At 37.1% G+C, this 19126-nt stretch overlaps 1 protein-coding gene across 2 annotated transcripts in view; it reads right to left on the minus strand.

Moving 5' to 3' along the window:
- Positions 1-5784, minus strand: part of LOC137655674 (lysine-specific demethylase 2A-like) — a 108682-nt gene extending 102898 nt beyond the window's left edge. Inside the window, exon 1 of one of the 2 annotated variants that reach the window (XM_068389628.1) lies at positions 5570-5784. In XM_068389628.1, the coding sequence (XP_068245729.1) occupies positions 5570-5626 (57 nt within the window). In that variant the 5' untranslated portion in view covers positions 5627-5784. Of the gene's footprint in view, positions 1-5460 lie in introns of both variants that reach the window. The other variant, XM_068389629.1, reaches the window with a different exon arrangement.
- Between the last annotated feature and the right edge of the window lie 13342 nt (positions 5785-19126).

A 19126-nucleotide genomic window follows, 5' to 3' on the forward strand; every position in this document is an offset into this window, starting at 1 on the left:
CCTAAGACAGTGGAAGATTTGAGTGTCGTTCTGCGAGAAGAGCTGCTTACCAAAGCTAAGGTCTCTCTTCTACCCTTACTAAGAGCAAGTGGCCACTGAACAATTACAGTGCAGTGTGAAGAAGGGGTTGTCAGATGTATAAGGACAAGAGAATATGTAAAGAATATGACAGATTATTTATTTTATATGTTGGCAAAGGGAAAATGAACCCTTAATAGATAGAAGGATCCATTGTAGTACTGTCTGGCCAGTCAAAGGATCCAATATCTCTCTAGCGGTATATCTCGATAGGTATTCTCTTAAGTGTTCTGCCGTAAGCCTTCTCTAGGTCTACAAAAGCACAGAAGAGCTTCAGTTTTTCCTCTAGTCTCTTTTCCTTTAGATGCCTCAATATAGGTTTAGTTAGATAGAGTACGGTAGGGTAGGTTGGGTTACATATAGTAAGGCAAGGTTGGGTTGCATAAATAAGGTAAGGTGGGGTAGATAGAATTAAGTTAGGGTAGGGTGGAGTAGATAGAATTAAGTTAGGGTAGGGTGGAGTAAATAGAATAAGGTAAGGTAGGGTGGGGTAGATAGAATAAGGTAAGGTAGGGTGGGGTAGATAGAATAAGGTAAGGTAGGGTGGGGTAGATAGAATAAGGTAAGGTAGGGTGGGGTAGATAGAAAAAGGTAAGGTAGGGTGGGGTAGATTGAATAAGGTAAGGTAGGGTAGGGTAGATAGAATAAGGTAAGGTAGGGTGGGGTAGATAGAATAAGGTAAGGTAGGGTAGATAGAATAAGGTAAGGTAGGGTGGGTTAGATAGAATAAGGTAAGGTAGGGTGGGTTAGATAGAATAAGGTAAGGTAGGGTTAGATAGAAAAAGCTAAGGTAAGGGAGGGTAGGGTGGGTAGCAGAGTAAGGTAAGGCAGGGTGGGTTGTAGAGTAACGTAAGGTAGGGTGGGTTGTAGAGTAAGGTAAGGTAGGGTAGAGTAAGGTAAGGTAGGTAGAATTAGATAGGCTGGGTTAGGTAGAATTAGATAGGCTGGGTTAGGTAGAGCAGGGTAGGGCGGGTTAGGTAGAGCAGGGTAGGATGGGTTAGGTAGAGCAGGGTATGGCAGATTAGGTAGAGCAGGGTAGGACGGATTAGGTAGAGCAGGGTAGGACGGATTAGGTAGAGCAGGGTAGGACAGATTAGGTAGAGCAGTGTAGGACGGATTAGGTAGAGCAGGGTAGGACGGATTAGGTAGAGCAGGGTATGGCAGATTAGGTAGAGCAGGGTAGGACGGATTAGGTAGAGCAGGGTAGGGCAAGTTAGGTAGAGCAGGGTAGGACGGATTAGGTAGAGCAGGGTAGGACGGATTAGGTAGAGCAGGGTATGGCAGATTAGGTAGAGCAGGGTAGGACGGATTAGGTAGAGCAGGGTAGGACGGATTAGGAAGAGCAGGGTAGGACGGATTAGGTAGAGCAGGGTAGGACGGATTAGGTAGAGCAGGGTAGGACGGATTAGGTAGAGCAGGGTAGGACGGATTAGGTAGAGCAGGGTAGGACGGATTAGGTAGAGCAGGGTAGGGCAAGTTAGGTAGAGTAGGGTAGGGCAAGTTAGGTAGAGTAGGGTAGGGCAGGCTAGGTAGAGTGAGGTAGGATGGGCTGGAAAGAGTAAGGTGGTTTAGGTAAAGTAGGGTAGATTAGGTTGAGTAAATTTGGGAGAGTCGAGTAGGGTAGGGCAGTGAGTCGAGTAGGGTAGGGCAGTGAGTCGAGTAGGGTAGGGCAGTGAGTCGAGTAGGGTAGGCCAGGTTGGGTTGGGTAAGGTAGGATAGTGTAAGCCAGGTAGGGTAGAGTAGGCCAGGTTGAGTAAGGTAGGGTAGAGTAGGCCAGGTTGAGTAAGGTAGGGTAGAGTAGGCCAGGTTGAGTAAGGTAGGGTAGGGTAGGCCAGGTTGAGTAAGGTAGGGTAGGCCAGGTTGAGTAGGGTAGGCCAGGTTGAGTAGGGTAGGGTAGGGTAGGGCAGGTTGAGTAGGGTAGGGTAGGGTAGGGCAGGTTGAGTAGGGTAGGGTAGGACAAGTTGTGTACGGTAGGGTACGACAAGTTGAGTAGGCTAGAGTTTAGAATGGAGGCCTAGGTAAGGTTGGGTCGAAATGGAGGAATAGGTAGGGTCGAGTTGGAGGAATAGGTAGGGTGGAGTTGGAGGAATGGGTAGGGTGGAGTTGGAGGAATGGGTAGGGTGGAGTTGGAGGAATAGGTAGGGTAGAGTAGGAAGAATAGGTAGGGTGAGTTAGGGGAGTAGAGTAGGTAGGTTAGGGAGAGTAGAGTATAGCAAGTTAGGTGGTTGAGTAAACAGTGTTAGAGTTGAGTAAGCTGAGTGGAGTAGGTAGGTTTTTGTTGAGTAAAGTAGAGTGGGTTCAAGTGGAGCAGGGTGGGTTTAGGTGGAGCAGTAGAGTAGGATGAGTTTAGGTGGAGCAGAGTGATGTGGGTTTTAGGTGAAGAGTAGGGTTTAGGTAGTGGAGTGGGGTGGTTTTAGGTGTTTAATGGTTTTAGGCAGAATTGGGTATGTTTATGTAGAGTAAAGCAAGGTGGGTTAGGTATTGTGGAGTAGATTTGGGTGGGTTTAGGTAGAGTGAAGAAAGGTGGGTTTAGGTAGAGTGGAGTAGAATAGGTTGGGTTTAGGTAGAGTTGAGTAGAGGGGTTTAGGTAGAGTAGAATAGTGATGGGTGGGTTTAGGCAGAGTGAAGTAAGGTGGGTTTAGGTAGAGTGGAGTAGAATAGGTGGGTTTAGGTAGAGTGGAGTAGAATAAGTTGGGTTTCGGTAGAGTTGAGTAGAGGGGTTTAGGTAGAGTGAAGTAAGGTGGATTTAGGTAATGTGGAGTCTAATAGGGTGGGTTTAGGTAGAGTGGAGTAGAATAGGGTGGGTTTAGGTAGAGTGGAGTAGAATAGGGTGGGTTTAGGTAGAGTGGAGTAGAATAGGGTGGGTTTAGGTAGAGTGGAGTAGAATAGGGTGGGTTTAGGTAGAGTGGAGTAGAATAGGGTGGGTTTAGGTATAGAGTGGAGTAGAATAGGTTCAGTTTAGGTAGAGTGGAGTAGAATAGGTTGGGTTTAGGTAGTGTGGAGTAGAATAGGTTGGGTTTAGGTAGTGTGGAGTAGAATAGGTTGGGTTTAGGTAGTGTGGAGTAGAATAGGGTGGGTTTAGGTATAGAGTGGAGTAGAATAGGTTGGGTTTAGGTAGAGTGGAGTAGAATAGGTTGGGTTTAGGTAGTGTGGAGTAGAATAGGTTGGGTTTAGGTAGTGTGGAGTAGAATAGGTTGGGTTTAGGTAGTGTGGAGTAGAATAGGTTGGGTTTAGGTAGTGTGGAGTAGAATAGGTTGGGTTCAAGTAGTGTGGAGTAAGAGGGGTTTAGGTAGAGTAGAATAGTGTTGAATGAGTTTAGTGTAAAATGGTGTTGGGTGGGTTTAAATAGTGTAGAATGGTGTTGGGTGGGTTTAGACAAGAGTAGAATAATGTTGTGTGAGTTTAGATAGGGTAGAATTGTGTAGGGTGGGTTTAGGTAGAGTAAAATAGTGCAGGGTGGGTTCAGGGAGAATGGAATTGTCTAGGATGGGTTTAGATAGAATTGTATGGGGTGGGTTTAGGTAGAGTGGAACTGTGTAGGGTGGGTTTCGGTAGGGTAGAATTGTATAAGGTGGTTTTGGGTAGAGTAGAAAAGCATTGTGTTTGGGTAAAATAGAAAGGGTGGTTTTAGGTGTTTAGTAGGTTTTTGGCAGAATAGAACATGTTTATGTAAGAGTAAAGAAGGTGGATTAGGTATTGTAGAGTAGAGTGGGTTTAGGTAGATTAGAGTAGGGTGGGTTTAGGTAGATTAGAGTAGTGTTGGGTGGGTTTAGGTAAAGTAGAAGTGCTGGTGGGTCTTGTAGAGTAAAAAAATGTATGGTGGGTTTAGGTAAAGTAGAATAGTATAGGGAGGGTTTAGGTACAGCAGAATAGTGTAGGGTGGGTTTAGGTATAGAATAGAGTAGGTCAAGTTTAATTAAGAGGAGAATAGTGTAAGGCAAATTTAGGCGGTGTAAGATGGGTTTGAGTAAAGTAGGTTGAGTTTAAGTGGAGTAGAATAAGAGGGGGCTAGGTAGAGTATGATAAGTTGAGTTAGGTAGAGTAGAGTAAGGTGGGTTAGGTCAAGTATGGTAGTGGTTAGGCAGAGAAAGATACAGTGGGTTAGGTCGAGTGCAGCAAGGTGATTTACATTGAGTAGTGTGGGTCAGTAAGAGTAGGATACGGTGGGTTAGGCATAGCTGAATAGGTTAAGATTAGTAGGGAAGAAGTATAATAAGGGAAGATGAGTTACAACAGTAGGGCAATGCGGGTTACGTACAGTAGGGTAAGATGGGTTACATACAGTAGGGCAACGCGGGTTACGTACTGTAGGGTTAAGATGGGTTACATACTGTAGGGTTAAGATGGGTTACGTACAGTAGGGTTAAGATGGGTTACATACTGTAGGGTTAAGATGGGTTACATACTGTAGGGTTAAGATGGGTTACATACTGTAGGGTTACGAAGGGTTACACACAATAGGGTAAGATGGGTTACGTACAGTAGGGCAACGCGAGTTACGCACAGTAGGGCAACGCGAGTTACGCACAGTAGGGCAACGCGGGTTACGTACTGTAGGGTTAAGATGGGTTACATACAGTAGGGTTAAGATGGGTTACGTACAGTAGGGTTATGAAGGGTTACACACAGTAGTGTAAGATGGGTTACATACAGTAGGGTTAAGATGGGTTACGTACAGTATGAGTGTGTGCACAGATTGCCCAGACATTGTGTCAGGGTGGGAGCTCTTAGACGATCAGTCATAGGCCCCAATTACAGTAGGATAGGTAAGATTACCTATAGTAGGGTAGGGTGGGTAGTGTTTAGGTTATGTCACAATGTTTATATTAATTGTGCAACTGTATCCCAACCTCCTACAAATGCTGCCAATCAGAACCAGACTCACAAGCAACCATTAAGCTGGACTGACAACAGCAGCCCTTTACTGTTTATAACCACAACACATTGGACTGCCGCATCTTCCTGTCAATCACGTACGGCATACCAGTGGGGAAGATCACTCTTAACAACTACAGAAAAGGATAAGCTGTCTGCATTAAGAAATAAATTGCAGAACAGCATAAAAAATTCTTGTCTTAAACTTATATCTAATCATTTCTTAAGGTAAAATTGGCTCAAAGTCAAAAAGTGTTATATGATTTCGCATAATTTTCCTTTCGAATATCGTCCACTAAAGACTTTGGCGTACAAAGCCTACTTTAAACTCACTCCACACACTAACACGACATAACAGTGTCGCTTATCTTTTGACTACGAGAAAATATTCAATAAAGTGAAAGTGCGGCACCCAAAACTACTAGTATTCACTCGCAAACACTGGTCTCTTGACAAAGACCCTTTTCCCTTCATTTTCTACCAAAGCTTACTGGTGTTACCACTCACAAGGCCTTCCCGCAGTGACATAGTAGAAAGTCAAGTAGACATTGATAAACACTGTGTAACAACGGACGATGTTCACACTTGAACAGTAAAGACTCGTATGCATACTTACAGTCCTAATTCCCGAAGCAAGGATAGTACCTCCGCCCGTCGAACGCGACGACGCCATGTTTACAACTGCCTAAACATCACGGTCCAGCTGCTGATCTTCACATACATGGTCTAACTCTCACAGACCTGGAGATTATTATATAGGCGCGCTGTATAAAACTCGATAATTTCACGTTAACTGTTGATGCCAGCATTAAAATTACTCTTACATTATTTGTTTATAATTTGTTGTTTGCAATTAAATGGTTAACAGTGAAATTAGAATACCAATGGAAGGGTGGGGACGTGTGAAAGATATTGTTTGCTCCCACTCCTATTGCCATTTTGGGGTTCATCTTCGTCACGTAGGTTCGCATCATGAGATGTTCTCTCTATATTGATTTTCTGAGTTGTGTTTAAGAACAAACCATCTGCTTGATCTAGACAAATGCCTGCGTGGTGATCTTATAGCGTACTGGAAATATCAAAGAAAACATAAACACAAGCAAACATTCGCTTTAGTTGGTCATTAGTAAACAATCCCAGCTTAGAGCTTACTGTTATCAAAATAACTTTTTTAGGATATTTCAAAGTATATTTTGCACATATTTATAGAATAACTTTAATCAGAGAAAAATCTAACATATTACTGAAAACTATGTTCTACTCCTGATAATATATTCGGGAAATCGGAAATTATCAGTTATGATGCTTGAATGGACGGGTGGAATAGATCCGAAGAAAATGTTGTGGTGGGGCATCCCACAAAAATTTTGACCTAAGGAACCTGATCGTAGTTGAGATCCCCGTCAAGATGCAGTATGCAGGTGTTGTATAAATAAAGAAGCAGGTGATAGTAATTCAAAATTCAATTCTTTACAGTTTTTGTACTTTTAGTCTTTGTCCAACAGAAACTCTTGTTGCTGTTATTCCTAATATTAATCTTACTTGCAGCTGCAGAAAACTGGATTTATCGCACTGAAGTTTCCTTTGTAATTCATTTTCCTCTGACTGGTACTTAAAGCATATGTTATAACCGTCTGTTCTTAAACTTGTTTGATAATTTCTAAAACGGATGCCGATTTTTCTTGGAAAAATTAAATACATTTTATATTGTAACATTACAAAATACGAGACATTTACGTGTGAGCAAATTTTCTCAGTCATGATCAATATAAATACATTTTTGTGAAGAATAGTTTATATGAATCTATAGGATGAAAAATTCAGTTTACGATGTATAAATCGCCATGATTAGCAAAGCTGTTCTATCAGGGCCACCCAAACTAGGTTGGTTTGATGTGAGTCATCAGTCCGAAATCTCCCACCATCAACCCGCACTGGCCAATGTGGTGATGAAATCTTGCGGAACCCCAGACATGAGTCGACATGTATGAGGCTTTTGTCCTGCAGTGGACTAGAAATAGATGCTTTTGTTGTAATCAGCTGTTTTATGTATATATATATATATATATATATATATATATATATATATATATATATATATATATATATATATATATATATATATAGATATATATATATATATATATATATATATATATATATATACACACACATATATATATATATATATATATATATATATATATATATATACACACACACATATATATATATATATATATATATATATATATATATATATATATGCGTGTGTATGTGTTTACATGTGCTTGGAAAATTTTGTCAGTGATTCCTATCCGTTGCAGAATATCTAGCACTGCTCTTCCGGGAAGGACTTTTATACCTGAAGTTATGCATATAAGATCATAACCAATAGGTCAAATCAACCTGCAAAATAAGATAAGAGACAAAACTTGAATATTAATCATTTAATGTCTCTCTCTCTCTCTCTCTCTCTCTCTCTCTCTCTCTCTCTCTCTCTCTCTCTCTCTCTCTCTCTCTCTGTGCGTGTGCTAATTTCCTCGTAGTTTTCCTATTTGTTCATATTATCAACTTTGTGTTGACTATTATTTCTGTTCAAATATTCTGTTGTACATTTCCCCTGATGGAAGATTCCTCATGGAGGCTGAGTAGTTTTATAAACAACAAAAAATGTGTTTCTCCGGAAGTCAGTTCAGGAGTGTGAAGTTGTGAACACGTGCATTTGACTGCATGTATTTTCCTCCTCACTTCTCGGCAACCATCTCATCGTAGGATTCCTGTTGTCTGCTGTGGTCGGTCGTGGTGGCTGTGGGGGGAATCTACCATTGGGACGGCTCTGATTTTAAACAGGGTGTTATCACCAGCGTATCACCATCCATGCTTTTAACCAGGACTTGTCCGTACGTTGGCTACAACGTGACCAACCTAAGGATAATTTACTGGAACCTCACGTGTGTGATTTAGTCATATGATTTTTTTTGGGGGGAGTTGACTTTAAAGTTTCCTATATTTCAATAAGATCAACCTCGCTGGTTGAAATTTTGTTTTAGCATAAACTAGAACCCCCCCCCTTTTTTTTTTTTTGCCAAAATGCAACAATAGAACAAAAGTATTTTTTTTCTTTTTTTTGTAGACTCAACTGTTACAGGGATATAACCCCATTTTATTTCTGCTCAAAATCTCCGGAAAAGTCAAGATTCTTTCACATATGGTGGCTAAGAACCTATTTAGCTGAATATTATGACTTGTCCATCACATAAATCCACATGGTTGAAGGTTTGAACTACTTGAAAATCACTATGGCATTTATTTTTATGGAGCTAAAACATAAAAATAAATGGTTGTGGCCCACGGACTGAAAGAGGGAATGTTTGTGACAAGCAGTCTATTTCAACAAAGAGCTTCTTGTTCTGCACCAGCGACTTTATTGTCTTCATTTTGGAGTAAATGTAAAGTCTTCTCTGATTCGATTGGTCATTTCAGGCCACGAGATGGAGCATATGATCATATCTGCTTTGAAGGTGGGCCCCTTAGGTACAAAATAGTGAAAACCCCATTGCCTGGGACCAGCCTCTCGTCACATAAAGGGTTTCTTGTTTTGGATGCCTGGGATGGCAATAATGGCAATTATCATTGTTCACTTTTCCCGCGGTGGATGGTGGACTCGGTGGAGGCTACCTAGACCAGTGTCCTGACTCTGACCTAGACCGTGATTGTATTCGATCAGGTCATTGCTGGTGAAATCCTGCTAGCTGTGATGACTTTTTTTATCTTTTTTTTTTTATAAAAATACAATTACATTGTATCAATTTACCTTGTATACGTAATTATTCTGTACCAAAATACAGATGTGAACTTAGAGTGTTTTACAAAATTATAAATAAACTCAATACAAATTGAATCAATTAATAAAGATCATATGATATAAAATAAATTTTATTATACAAACGTTCTTAACTTTTAATACAAATGTTACATATTTAAGTAATTATCATAAATGTAGGCAACTTGTAAATATCTTATTAAAATATTTTTTTAAAGTATAAAAATTTTTGGTTTTAACATCCTATTTTTTATGAATATAACTAAATTTGGGCTATCCGTTATCAGTATTCCTGCTAAAAGAAAAAAAAATCCGATCTCGGAAACATTGCAGTATTTTCAACCTTATTTAACACACTTTCAAAGTCTAATGTCATAATCTTAAGCAAACTGTTTGTCCTGGTCTTGCAACAATCTTTTCTTAAACCAGCATATTATTTGCTTCAGTGACGGACAAAAATAAATAAAATGCATGTTATTTTCTACATCATCATAAAATAGACATTTATTCTCATTTGTTATATTCATGATGTACTGTCATTTGTATTCAGTATTTCATGTGTGTACTTATAAAGTATTTCCCTGCTGTTCTTATCAATACACTTATTGTTTACATAAGAAACCGAGGAAGACAAAAAACCCGCTGGCGAGATGACTTAGACCAACATAGGCAACAGTGGCACAGAATAGCTTGCAATAGAAATCTGTGGAGGAACCTGGGGAAGGCCTACATCCAACAAAGGACTTTTGAAGGCTGAAATGATGATGATGATGATTGTTTACATGCTTCCAAATTGTAGTCCAACTGAAAAGGGGATACAGTACCTCTATCTTTTGTTTGTAATTTTTACAATTCATAAGCAAACAATAAGTTTCTTTTATTAGACACATTTGGATAATTTTTAAAGCGATAGACTTTTCTATAGATGTCAATCATCATGCTATAATATACAAGGGTGACTATAGTCCATTTCTTTTAGCGATGCATATTTGCATCGACTCGCGGCGGTGCCCTTTTAGTTCGGAAAAATTTCCTGGTCGCTGATTGGTTAGAATTATCTTGTCCAACCAATCAGCGATCCGGAAACATTTCCGAGCTAAAAGGGCACCGCTGCAAGTCGGTGCAAATATGCATCGCTAAAAGAAAGGGACTATAGATGCCATAATCAGCACTCTTTTCTTTGAAGATTTTATGAATTCATTACCAACTCATATTGCAATATGGCGTGTAGAATAGAATTGGAATGAGAATTCTTAATGGTAGAAATATTTATTTCGTTCTTATATCAAGTAGAGCAGTGGTTCTTAAACTTTTTTGCCTTGCGCCCCCCTTCTGCATTAAGCATAGGTCACACGCCCCCCCTCCCCACCCTTGAAATTTTTGCCAAACTAGAAAGTACCGTATGTATGTATGTATTGTTTTTATAAACAATATGTTGCGTTTCGTATGCTAATATACTTCATTGGTTATGTGAGTATATGGATGAATGATAGATTTTTATTTCATTGCTGTTGATTTTTTATAGGAATGCGCTGTACTATATTTCAATAAAATAAACTTTGTTCATAGAAAATGGGTAAAATAAATATATTACGATGAAACAAAATTTTACCATAATCTTTTTTTCAAACTGTTTTAGCATTATAGAGATTACAGTTATTACATTGATAGAAAATACTGGAAAAAAATACTAATTACTGCAAAAATAAACATAATTTTTACTCTTAATACAATCATTCATGGATCATGACCACATAAAAAAATATTACACATCCTCCTTAGTAATTGATTGATCAATATCTATGTAGTATTGTAAAACAAAAGACATCATAATTACTACATTTTTATTTTCATTGTTACTATTTTAACTCCTTGTGCCCCCCTTGAAAGCTCCTGGCGCGCCCCCAGTTTCAGAATCACTGAAGTAGAGACTAAAATATTCATATTCGTTATACAGCATTAGAATTATGCAGAAAAAAAAAACATTTTTACAATCCATAAGAGGAGTGAAATAACAATAAGTATATATATATATATATATATATATATATATATATATATATATATATATACCTGTATATTCAGTATCTGGTTATTAATCTTTCGTAAAATTTCTGGAGCTTAACAAAAATGTTTATGGTTAAGATTCTTACTTTGGCTTTCATTCTCTAAAGGACTGACTAATGGTAAATTTTCCAATCAAGGATCTTATCTGTATCTCCTCTAGCCATTGCCCGTGACCCCCCCTCCCCCCCCCCCTCTCTCTCTCTCTCTCTCTCTCTCTCTCTCTCTCTCTCTCTCTCTCTCTCTCTCTCTCTCTCTCTGTGTGTGCACAGGACAAATCAAGGCTTAGACAAACTGCCTTTTCTCCATTTGCAACTCTACGTTTACAACTTCTGCCAGAATTCTTTATCTATCGCGTACTCTGTACTCTCATTGGGCCATCAGTCCTCGAATTTATTTCTTCCATTGTTCTCCTTGCTTTGGAATGCTCTCCCTGCTTCTGTTATCTAATTTTCATAAAATGCTCCACATTCTATAGACAGGATTATTTGTTCCTATGACATTAGGTCTCATTGATTTTTTACCATTTTTGATTACTCTATTTTAGATGTTTACTTATTTTCAAGTATTTCTTTTTTTATTTATTCTTTCTTTTCATCATTCATTACATCCAGGTTAGACCTAAGTAATCAGTTGTTGGTCCATTTACCTTTTAATTTGAAAGGTAAAATACGTATTAATAGCAAAAATACCTGACAATTTCCTTCATTTAGCTTTAGCTGTACTGTTAGAAAGATATAAAAACCTTCAAATTAGAATATAAATTGTAACATGAAAGAAAAATTTGCCAAGCAAGCGATTACCTCTCAGCCCAAAAGCATTGCCGCCGAAATATAGTGCAGTTAAGAATGTCAAATATACTGTATTTCAGAGCTATTGGAAAAGAGATAGGGAAATAAGAATAAGGAAACGCTTCCATTATAGTAGTCTATGATTTTTCACCCTTGTCGGTGGATTTCCAAGAAACCAGGTTATTATTATTATTATTATTATTATTATTATTATTATTATTTTTATTTTTATTATTATTATTACCTAAGCTATAACCCTAGTTGGAAAAGTAGGATGCTATAAGCCCAAGGGCTCCAATTGGGAAAAATAGCCCAATGAGGAAAGGAAACGCTATTAGGAAAGAGATAGGGAAATAAGAATAAGGAAACGCTTCCATTATAGCAGTCTATGATTTTTCACCCTTGTTGATGGATTTCCAAGAAACCAGGTTGTTATTATTATTATTATTATTATTATCATCACCTAAGCTATAACCCTAGTTGGAAAAGTAGGATGCTATAAGCCCAAGGGCTCCAATTGGGAAAAATAGCCCAATGAGGAAAGGAAACAAGGAAATTAATAAACTACAAGAGAATTAATGATCAATTAAAATAAAATACTTAAAGAACAATAGCAACATTAAAACAGAACTTTAATATAAAAAAACAAGCGGAAGAGAAAACAGAATAGTGTGTCCGGGTGTACCCTCAAGCAAGATAACTCTACCTCGACAGAGGAAGACCATGATACAGAGGCTATTGCGCTACCCAAGACAATGGTTTGATATTGAAGTGTCCTTCTCCTAGAAGAGCTGCTTACCATAGCTGAAGAGTTTCATTTACCTTTACCAAGAGGAAACTAGCCACTGAAAATTGTACTTAACCCCTTGAGCGAAGAAGAATTGTTCGGTAATCTTAGTGTTGTCAGGTGTATGGCAGAGGATATATTCGGTATATATGTAGGCAAAAGAAAATGAGAAGTAACATAGGCATGAAACAAAATTAGAACCATTATTTCACATAATTTCGACTAACTTGAACAAATGAAATGTTTAATTTAAAAGTTCTGTGTTGTCTTGGTAGACTGTTTGGTGTACAACAATAAAATTCTTATTAAAAAAATAATAAATTAAAACGTAAGAATATTCATAGATTACTTGTGTCTATGAGTGCGAAATTGAATACAGGATTGTTATTGTATATAATTAGCAAATTATCATGATTTTATATTGTTTCTTCCTCAAAGAAGTTACAAACCTCTGTATTAACTGAAAAAAGGAAACCATGTGATGTAAAGGTACCTTGATATATATATATATATATATATATATATATATATATATATATATATATATATATATATATATATATATATATATATATATATATATATATGTGTGTGTGTGTGTGTGTGTGTGTGTGTGCGTGCGTGCGTGCGTTTACATATATAATATGAATGTAGAATACAAACGTTGAATTAACTCCAAGAGCTTATTCTGTTATGGCGGTATACTGTGGACGGAACTTGGAATTCTCATTATCATTTGTTATTGGCAATTGGTATAGCAAGATCAACTTACTGTGAGTCCACCTTAATAAAACTGCATTGGGGTTTATTTGGTCCTCGCCCTCAGAAAAGTGGTTGCACTTATTTAAAAGGTGTTCCGACTAAACCGTAAAGTACATCAGCACATTTTTGTGAATCGTACACCTCAGCACATTTAGTACATAATGACCTTGTAATTAAATCAACTACAGTAACTGAAATTAATGGAAGCCGACTTGATGTTACAATCTCAGACCGTATTATTAATAATAGGCCTAGTCATAAGTTCACAACCAATGCACCGTTGGTTTCATGTTGCTGATTGAGTATGGTTGAGCGTGCCCTTTAAATCTGGTTATCATGAAACCGAAGGAATATCTGTTTTCTTCATCCATTTCTGTAAGACTTAATAATGCCTATTGCGTATATGCATACTGTATATTCGACAAATACTTAGAATTATTTTATATTGGTTAAAAAAAAAGTTTTTTGATTCGGTAGTGAATTTAGTATTATGCTTCCTCCTCCATTTTCCATTTTTGGTGTGTGCGCATGCGTATGTTTATGACTGCTATTGTGACGCCAGGTGACATTTATTTAATTGATTTTTATCTTAGGTTGTTCCGTGAAATTTCGTTGCGACGCTTTCGGAAGCAAATGAATTATTCATTTCTCCAGGCCGAGTAAATGCGTAAATCCCAGGGTAAAAAGAATCAACAAAATTTTTATCAATTATTTTTTTTAAATATATCATCCATACTCCTGATATTCAAACGCATCTAATTTCATCACAAGTTGTAAAATATAACTCTGCTACCATTTGGCGAACCGCTTGCCCTTTTCATCTGTTGAGGCTTAGACCGTGTTATTGCTAGGTAACAAATCTGGCATCTTACACTCTCCATGTTCAACTGAATCTAATCAAGAAGGATGACGAGAGATTATCAATATAACGGAATAAACCATGAGCCTTGTGTGCATATTTGCCTTACACCCACACGTGGATCTTTTACAGGCGAAGGTATTCATTTTCCGCCCTTTTCCTTTATCCAGCTTCCCCCCTCCTTCTCCCCTCAAGCCCGGGTGACCAGGTCTCTCTGGCAGTAGACACAGCTTCTTTTTCTTTTCTTGTTCACGTTCCCCGCCCATCTCCCAGTCCCTCCCTGCCCCTGGTCTCTCCCCTCCTGTCTGACTCGCCGTCTGACATCAACAAAACTCCCCAGAACCTCGTGGTTGTCAAGACAGCCGAACCTCTCGGTTTGTCAGGGTCTCGCCCGCTTACTTCTTTGAGTTGGGAGGCCGTGCGATTACTATGAATGGTAACGCTTGGACTGTCACGAAAGCAAAGGGAAGATAGTTACTGGGAAAGGAATTTGGGGAAAACGTGTTCATATTGAATTACAAAGATCCCAATAATCAATTTCTCTATTTGGTTACTTACTCTACTCTAACTCCGCTCGTGCAGGCCTTATTATCAGGCGATCGATTGTGCTCAGCATGAATACTTTACCGATCTCCCCCACACACTTACACTCTCTCTCTCTCTCTCTCTCTCTCTCTCTCTCTCTCTCTCTCTCTCTCTCTCTCTCTCTCTCTCTCTTACACACGCATATATATATATATATATATATATATATATATATATATATATATATATATATATATATATATATATATATATATATATATATATATATATGTATATATATATATATATATATATATATATATATATATATATATATGTGTGTGTGTGTGTGTGTGTGTGAGTGTGTGTGTGTGTGATATCTTAACGTGGGAAAAGGATTTGCGTATCACCATGGGCCTACTATTCGGGGCCACTCCTACCAAGGCTCTATTGGCCTTGACTCATGCTAGGTTGGATTGATGTGAGCGATCAGCCGAAAATCTCCCACCATCACCAATCCATACTGGCCAGCGTGGTGGTGATGAAAAGTGGTCAAACCCAAGAAATGAACTGACAAAGCCGAGACCTTTTTCCTGCAGTGGAAATGAAAGGGCTGGATTTGTTGTTGTTACACACACATACACACACACACACACACACACACACACACACATATATATATATATATATATATATATATATATATATATATATATATATATATATATATATATATAATAAACGAATTCGTTCTTCATCGGCATCAGAGACCCAAGGGAAAATTACCTTTTCTAAAGTTATTATCAGCCAGGCAAGGATTCGACCCTTTGCCATATCAAAATAGGTATGGTAGTCGACTTTCATACCTATGTCGACTAGGCAAAGGTTCGAACACTCGCCAGGCTAGCGTAAAACTGGCTCTGCAACTCATAGTAAGTTGGAAAGTAGTTCTGTGGCCTCAGCAGCATGTACATTATCTAAAAATCTAGTTAATATCCTTAATCCTAAGAAACTATTTTCAGTTCGGTAACAAATTACGAAATGTACCGATTAATAGTTCCTATATGCTTGTCAGTTTCGATGTTGTAGCACTCTTTATCATTATCATTAATTGCTAAGCTACAACCCTAGTTGGAAAAGCAGGTTGCTATAAGCCCAGGGGTTCCAACAGGGAAATTAGCCCAGTGAGGAAAGGAAACAAGGAAAAAAAATATTCTAAGTCCAGTAACATTAGTATTAAAGAACCTAATAATGACATGTAGGATACCTTAGAGATTAGACATTTGAATTCGTAATTTTCTCATAATATCGTAATAGAATAAATTAGACTTTGTATCGATGATTGTAAATTCGATTATAATAAGAAACCTCACACGCAAACGTTTGGTATAATTATGCTAAATCTCTTCTCTCAAGTATTAAGCTACACATGAGAATTTTGAAAGCAGAATATCATGTAACATTTTACTTGATAATCTAAATTGGTTTTTGTATATTGATAACATAATATTTGTTAGGCCAGGAAATGTAAATTTAGATGTTTTTTTTTTTATCTTTTTTTTTTAAGATTGAATAGCTTGGTACCGTCAATAGATTTTATAATAGTGCTGGAATATAATTGTAGCTTGCCCCATTTGGATTGCCTTATAAACAAGTGGAATTACAAATTCAAGTTTAGTGTATACAGAAAACCAGTTAATTTCTGCATACGTGTATTTCTGCTGAGAGAAAAACAAGAGTTACGAACTCTGTATTCACTTCTATGTATTTAAAAACATCACGAGTTGCATGTGTGTGTATACACACACACACACACACACACACACACATATATATATATATATATATATATATATATATATATATATATATATATATATATATATATATATCCTGTCACACTGCCAAATGTATGACTGCTTGGTCTCTCTACGTCTCTACGATAAAAGGGCAAGAGGGAGTAGTCATACCCTAGTAAGAGGAGTACCCTGAGAGGTAGTTAGGATAAGGGGAAGGTGTAGGAAGGGTTGAGTGTGTGTGGATGTATCTAAATATTTACCCGCTAATTTTGACGGGTCGTGTACACTAGTGTATATATATATATATATATATATATATATATATATATATATATATATATATATATATATATATACATACATATATATATATATATATATATATATATATATATATATATATATATATATATATATATATATATATATATATATAATAGATACGAAAGGATTTTTTTTAAGGAATGAGGTTCATGCTTAAACCGGAAATCTGGAGGGAATTTCTCTTTGATTAGACGGAAAAGGGGCTAATTTTTAATACCCAGAATTGAGAGAGAGAGAGAGAGAGAGAGAGAGAGAGAGAGAGAGAGAGAGAGAGAGAGAGAGAGAGAGAGGAGAGAGAGAGAGAGAGAGAGAGAGTGTGTGTGTGTTACCATCTAAAACAGTTTTCCTGAAATTAATGTCACGCCGTACAAGTGATACTACCTGACACTTTCACAGATAGGTGGGAGAAGAGATGAAGCCGTCAAGTTACACCAACACCTCAGAGTCACAGCAGCCGATCCGGTAAGGTAGAAAATACAAACAAGATTGCAGGACCTCCTCGCAGGTGGACAGCTCGTACTGTAAATGATCGGTTAAACGAGAATAATGTCGGCATTAAAAGTGCAAGAATTTAATCTCCATGAACAACAATTGATAGGGGAGGGACACGTGTGTTATTAAGAAACGCGCATGTAGCCTAGACCAGGCAGATGTGGATGTGACGAGTGTTATCCTTGGAGAAATTGTTGCCGTTGGTCTCAGGTAGAAGGGGTTCATTAAGGGGCCCACTGTGGGTTTTGAGAGCACGCTAACATAAAGGGAAACATCGTGAGTATGCTCTGCTGTTCTCAAAGATTAGAGTATAACGTTATTTAGGATAATCTTCAAGCGTAGGTGTAGGCTATATTCCTTTCATTTATTGGTAAATTGAGAGTCCAAGCAATTTGTAGGCCTATATATACACACTCATGCACCCTCAATAAAGAAGCGTTGCCGCTCTAATATGAAAGAATTTATTTAGGAATAAAGTAAATGGTAATCACTAAACCCTTATTCAGCCTGTCCCATAAGATTTGCCAGAAATGCTAGGTTAACCTCCTCTATAAGTGAGGGCGTAAATATTAATGGTGACATACTGTACATCGATACATGCGCGTGCGTAGCCTACACACACACACACACATACGTATATATATATATATATATATATATATATATATATATATATATATATATATATATATATATATATATATATATATATATATATATATATTTCGAAGTTGGCTTAGTGTAGAGTAAATACAATAGTTTATTCATGATTTATTTATGTATTTAATTTGAGTAGTGAAGAGAGGTTAGCCAGCTCTTAAGATGAGTTCCTCGTGTAAATTTAAGATTTGTATGTAAATTACGTAAGACTTTCGTCGTTAATTTCATTGTATTCTTCATTTCAAGTCAGTATATGTAAATTTACGTTATTTTTAAAAATTTACTTTTTATTTTCACGTATTTGGTTACGAAGTCTTAAGTAAACTTCTTGAGAGTGATATGTAATTCGTGCGAGATATGAACAAGGGCTGATGTAGTGTTCTTTTATATTTTCATGGGGTATTGCATCATGTTTGAGAGAAAATACAAAATTCTTATATGCCATGTGCTTTGGAAGGTTCTCAAGGACCCTGGTGTTAGCTCTTATCTTTTTTTTATTTCAAGGACAAAGGATGGGCAGAGCTAGCGTAGAGAGAGAGAGAGAGAGAGAGAGAGAGAGAGAGAGAGAGAGCCGTCTCGCTTTGCGTGAGTACGTGTTCGAGAGAGCAATACTTGGTAACTCTAATGCCCTTAGGCCAGCTCCCCATGCTTTCCAGATCTTTTGGAATCTTCTGGAAGTAGCTAAGTTTCTTATAAAGACAACCCCAGGGTTGCATAGATCAGATAGAGAATTCCAGCCTTAAGTCATAGCCACCCCCCCCCCCTCTCATACGCAGCTCAGTGTATTGTTTTAAAAAGTGTTCAGTGAAATATCAAAGTTTTGGTGTGACAGGTTTTTGTAAACATAGTGAGTATTTATAAAAATTATTTTAGAGTTTTTGTAAATGGATCTTTAGTAAGGTGAATATATATATATATATATATATATATATATATATATATATATATATATATATATGTATGTGTGTATATATATATGTATATATATACATACATATATATACATATATACATATATGTATATATATATATATATATATATATATATATATATATATATATATATATATATATATATATATATATATATATATATATATTATATATATATATATATATTTAGCTTGTGACAGTGAACCAAACATATATACATATAATATGATATATACTATGACTGGCAAGTTAATCAACCTCTCGAATTCCAAACTCATTTGTTTGCTATTACACTAAAACTGTGACACTTTGAAATATCAATATACGAATTCTGAGACAGTTAAATGACTC

This window comes from Palaemon carinicauda, chromosome 16, assembly GCF_036898095.1.
Source record: "Palaemon carinicauda isolate YSFRI2023 chromosome 16, ASM3689809v2, whole genome shotgun sequence".
NCBI lineage: Eukaryota > Metazoa > Arthropoda > Malacostraca > Decapoda > Palaemonidae > Palaemon > Palaemon carinicauda.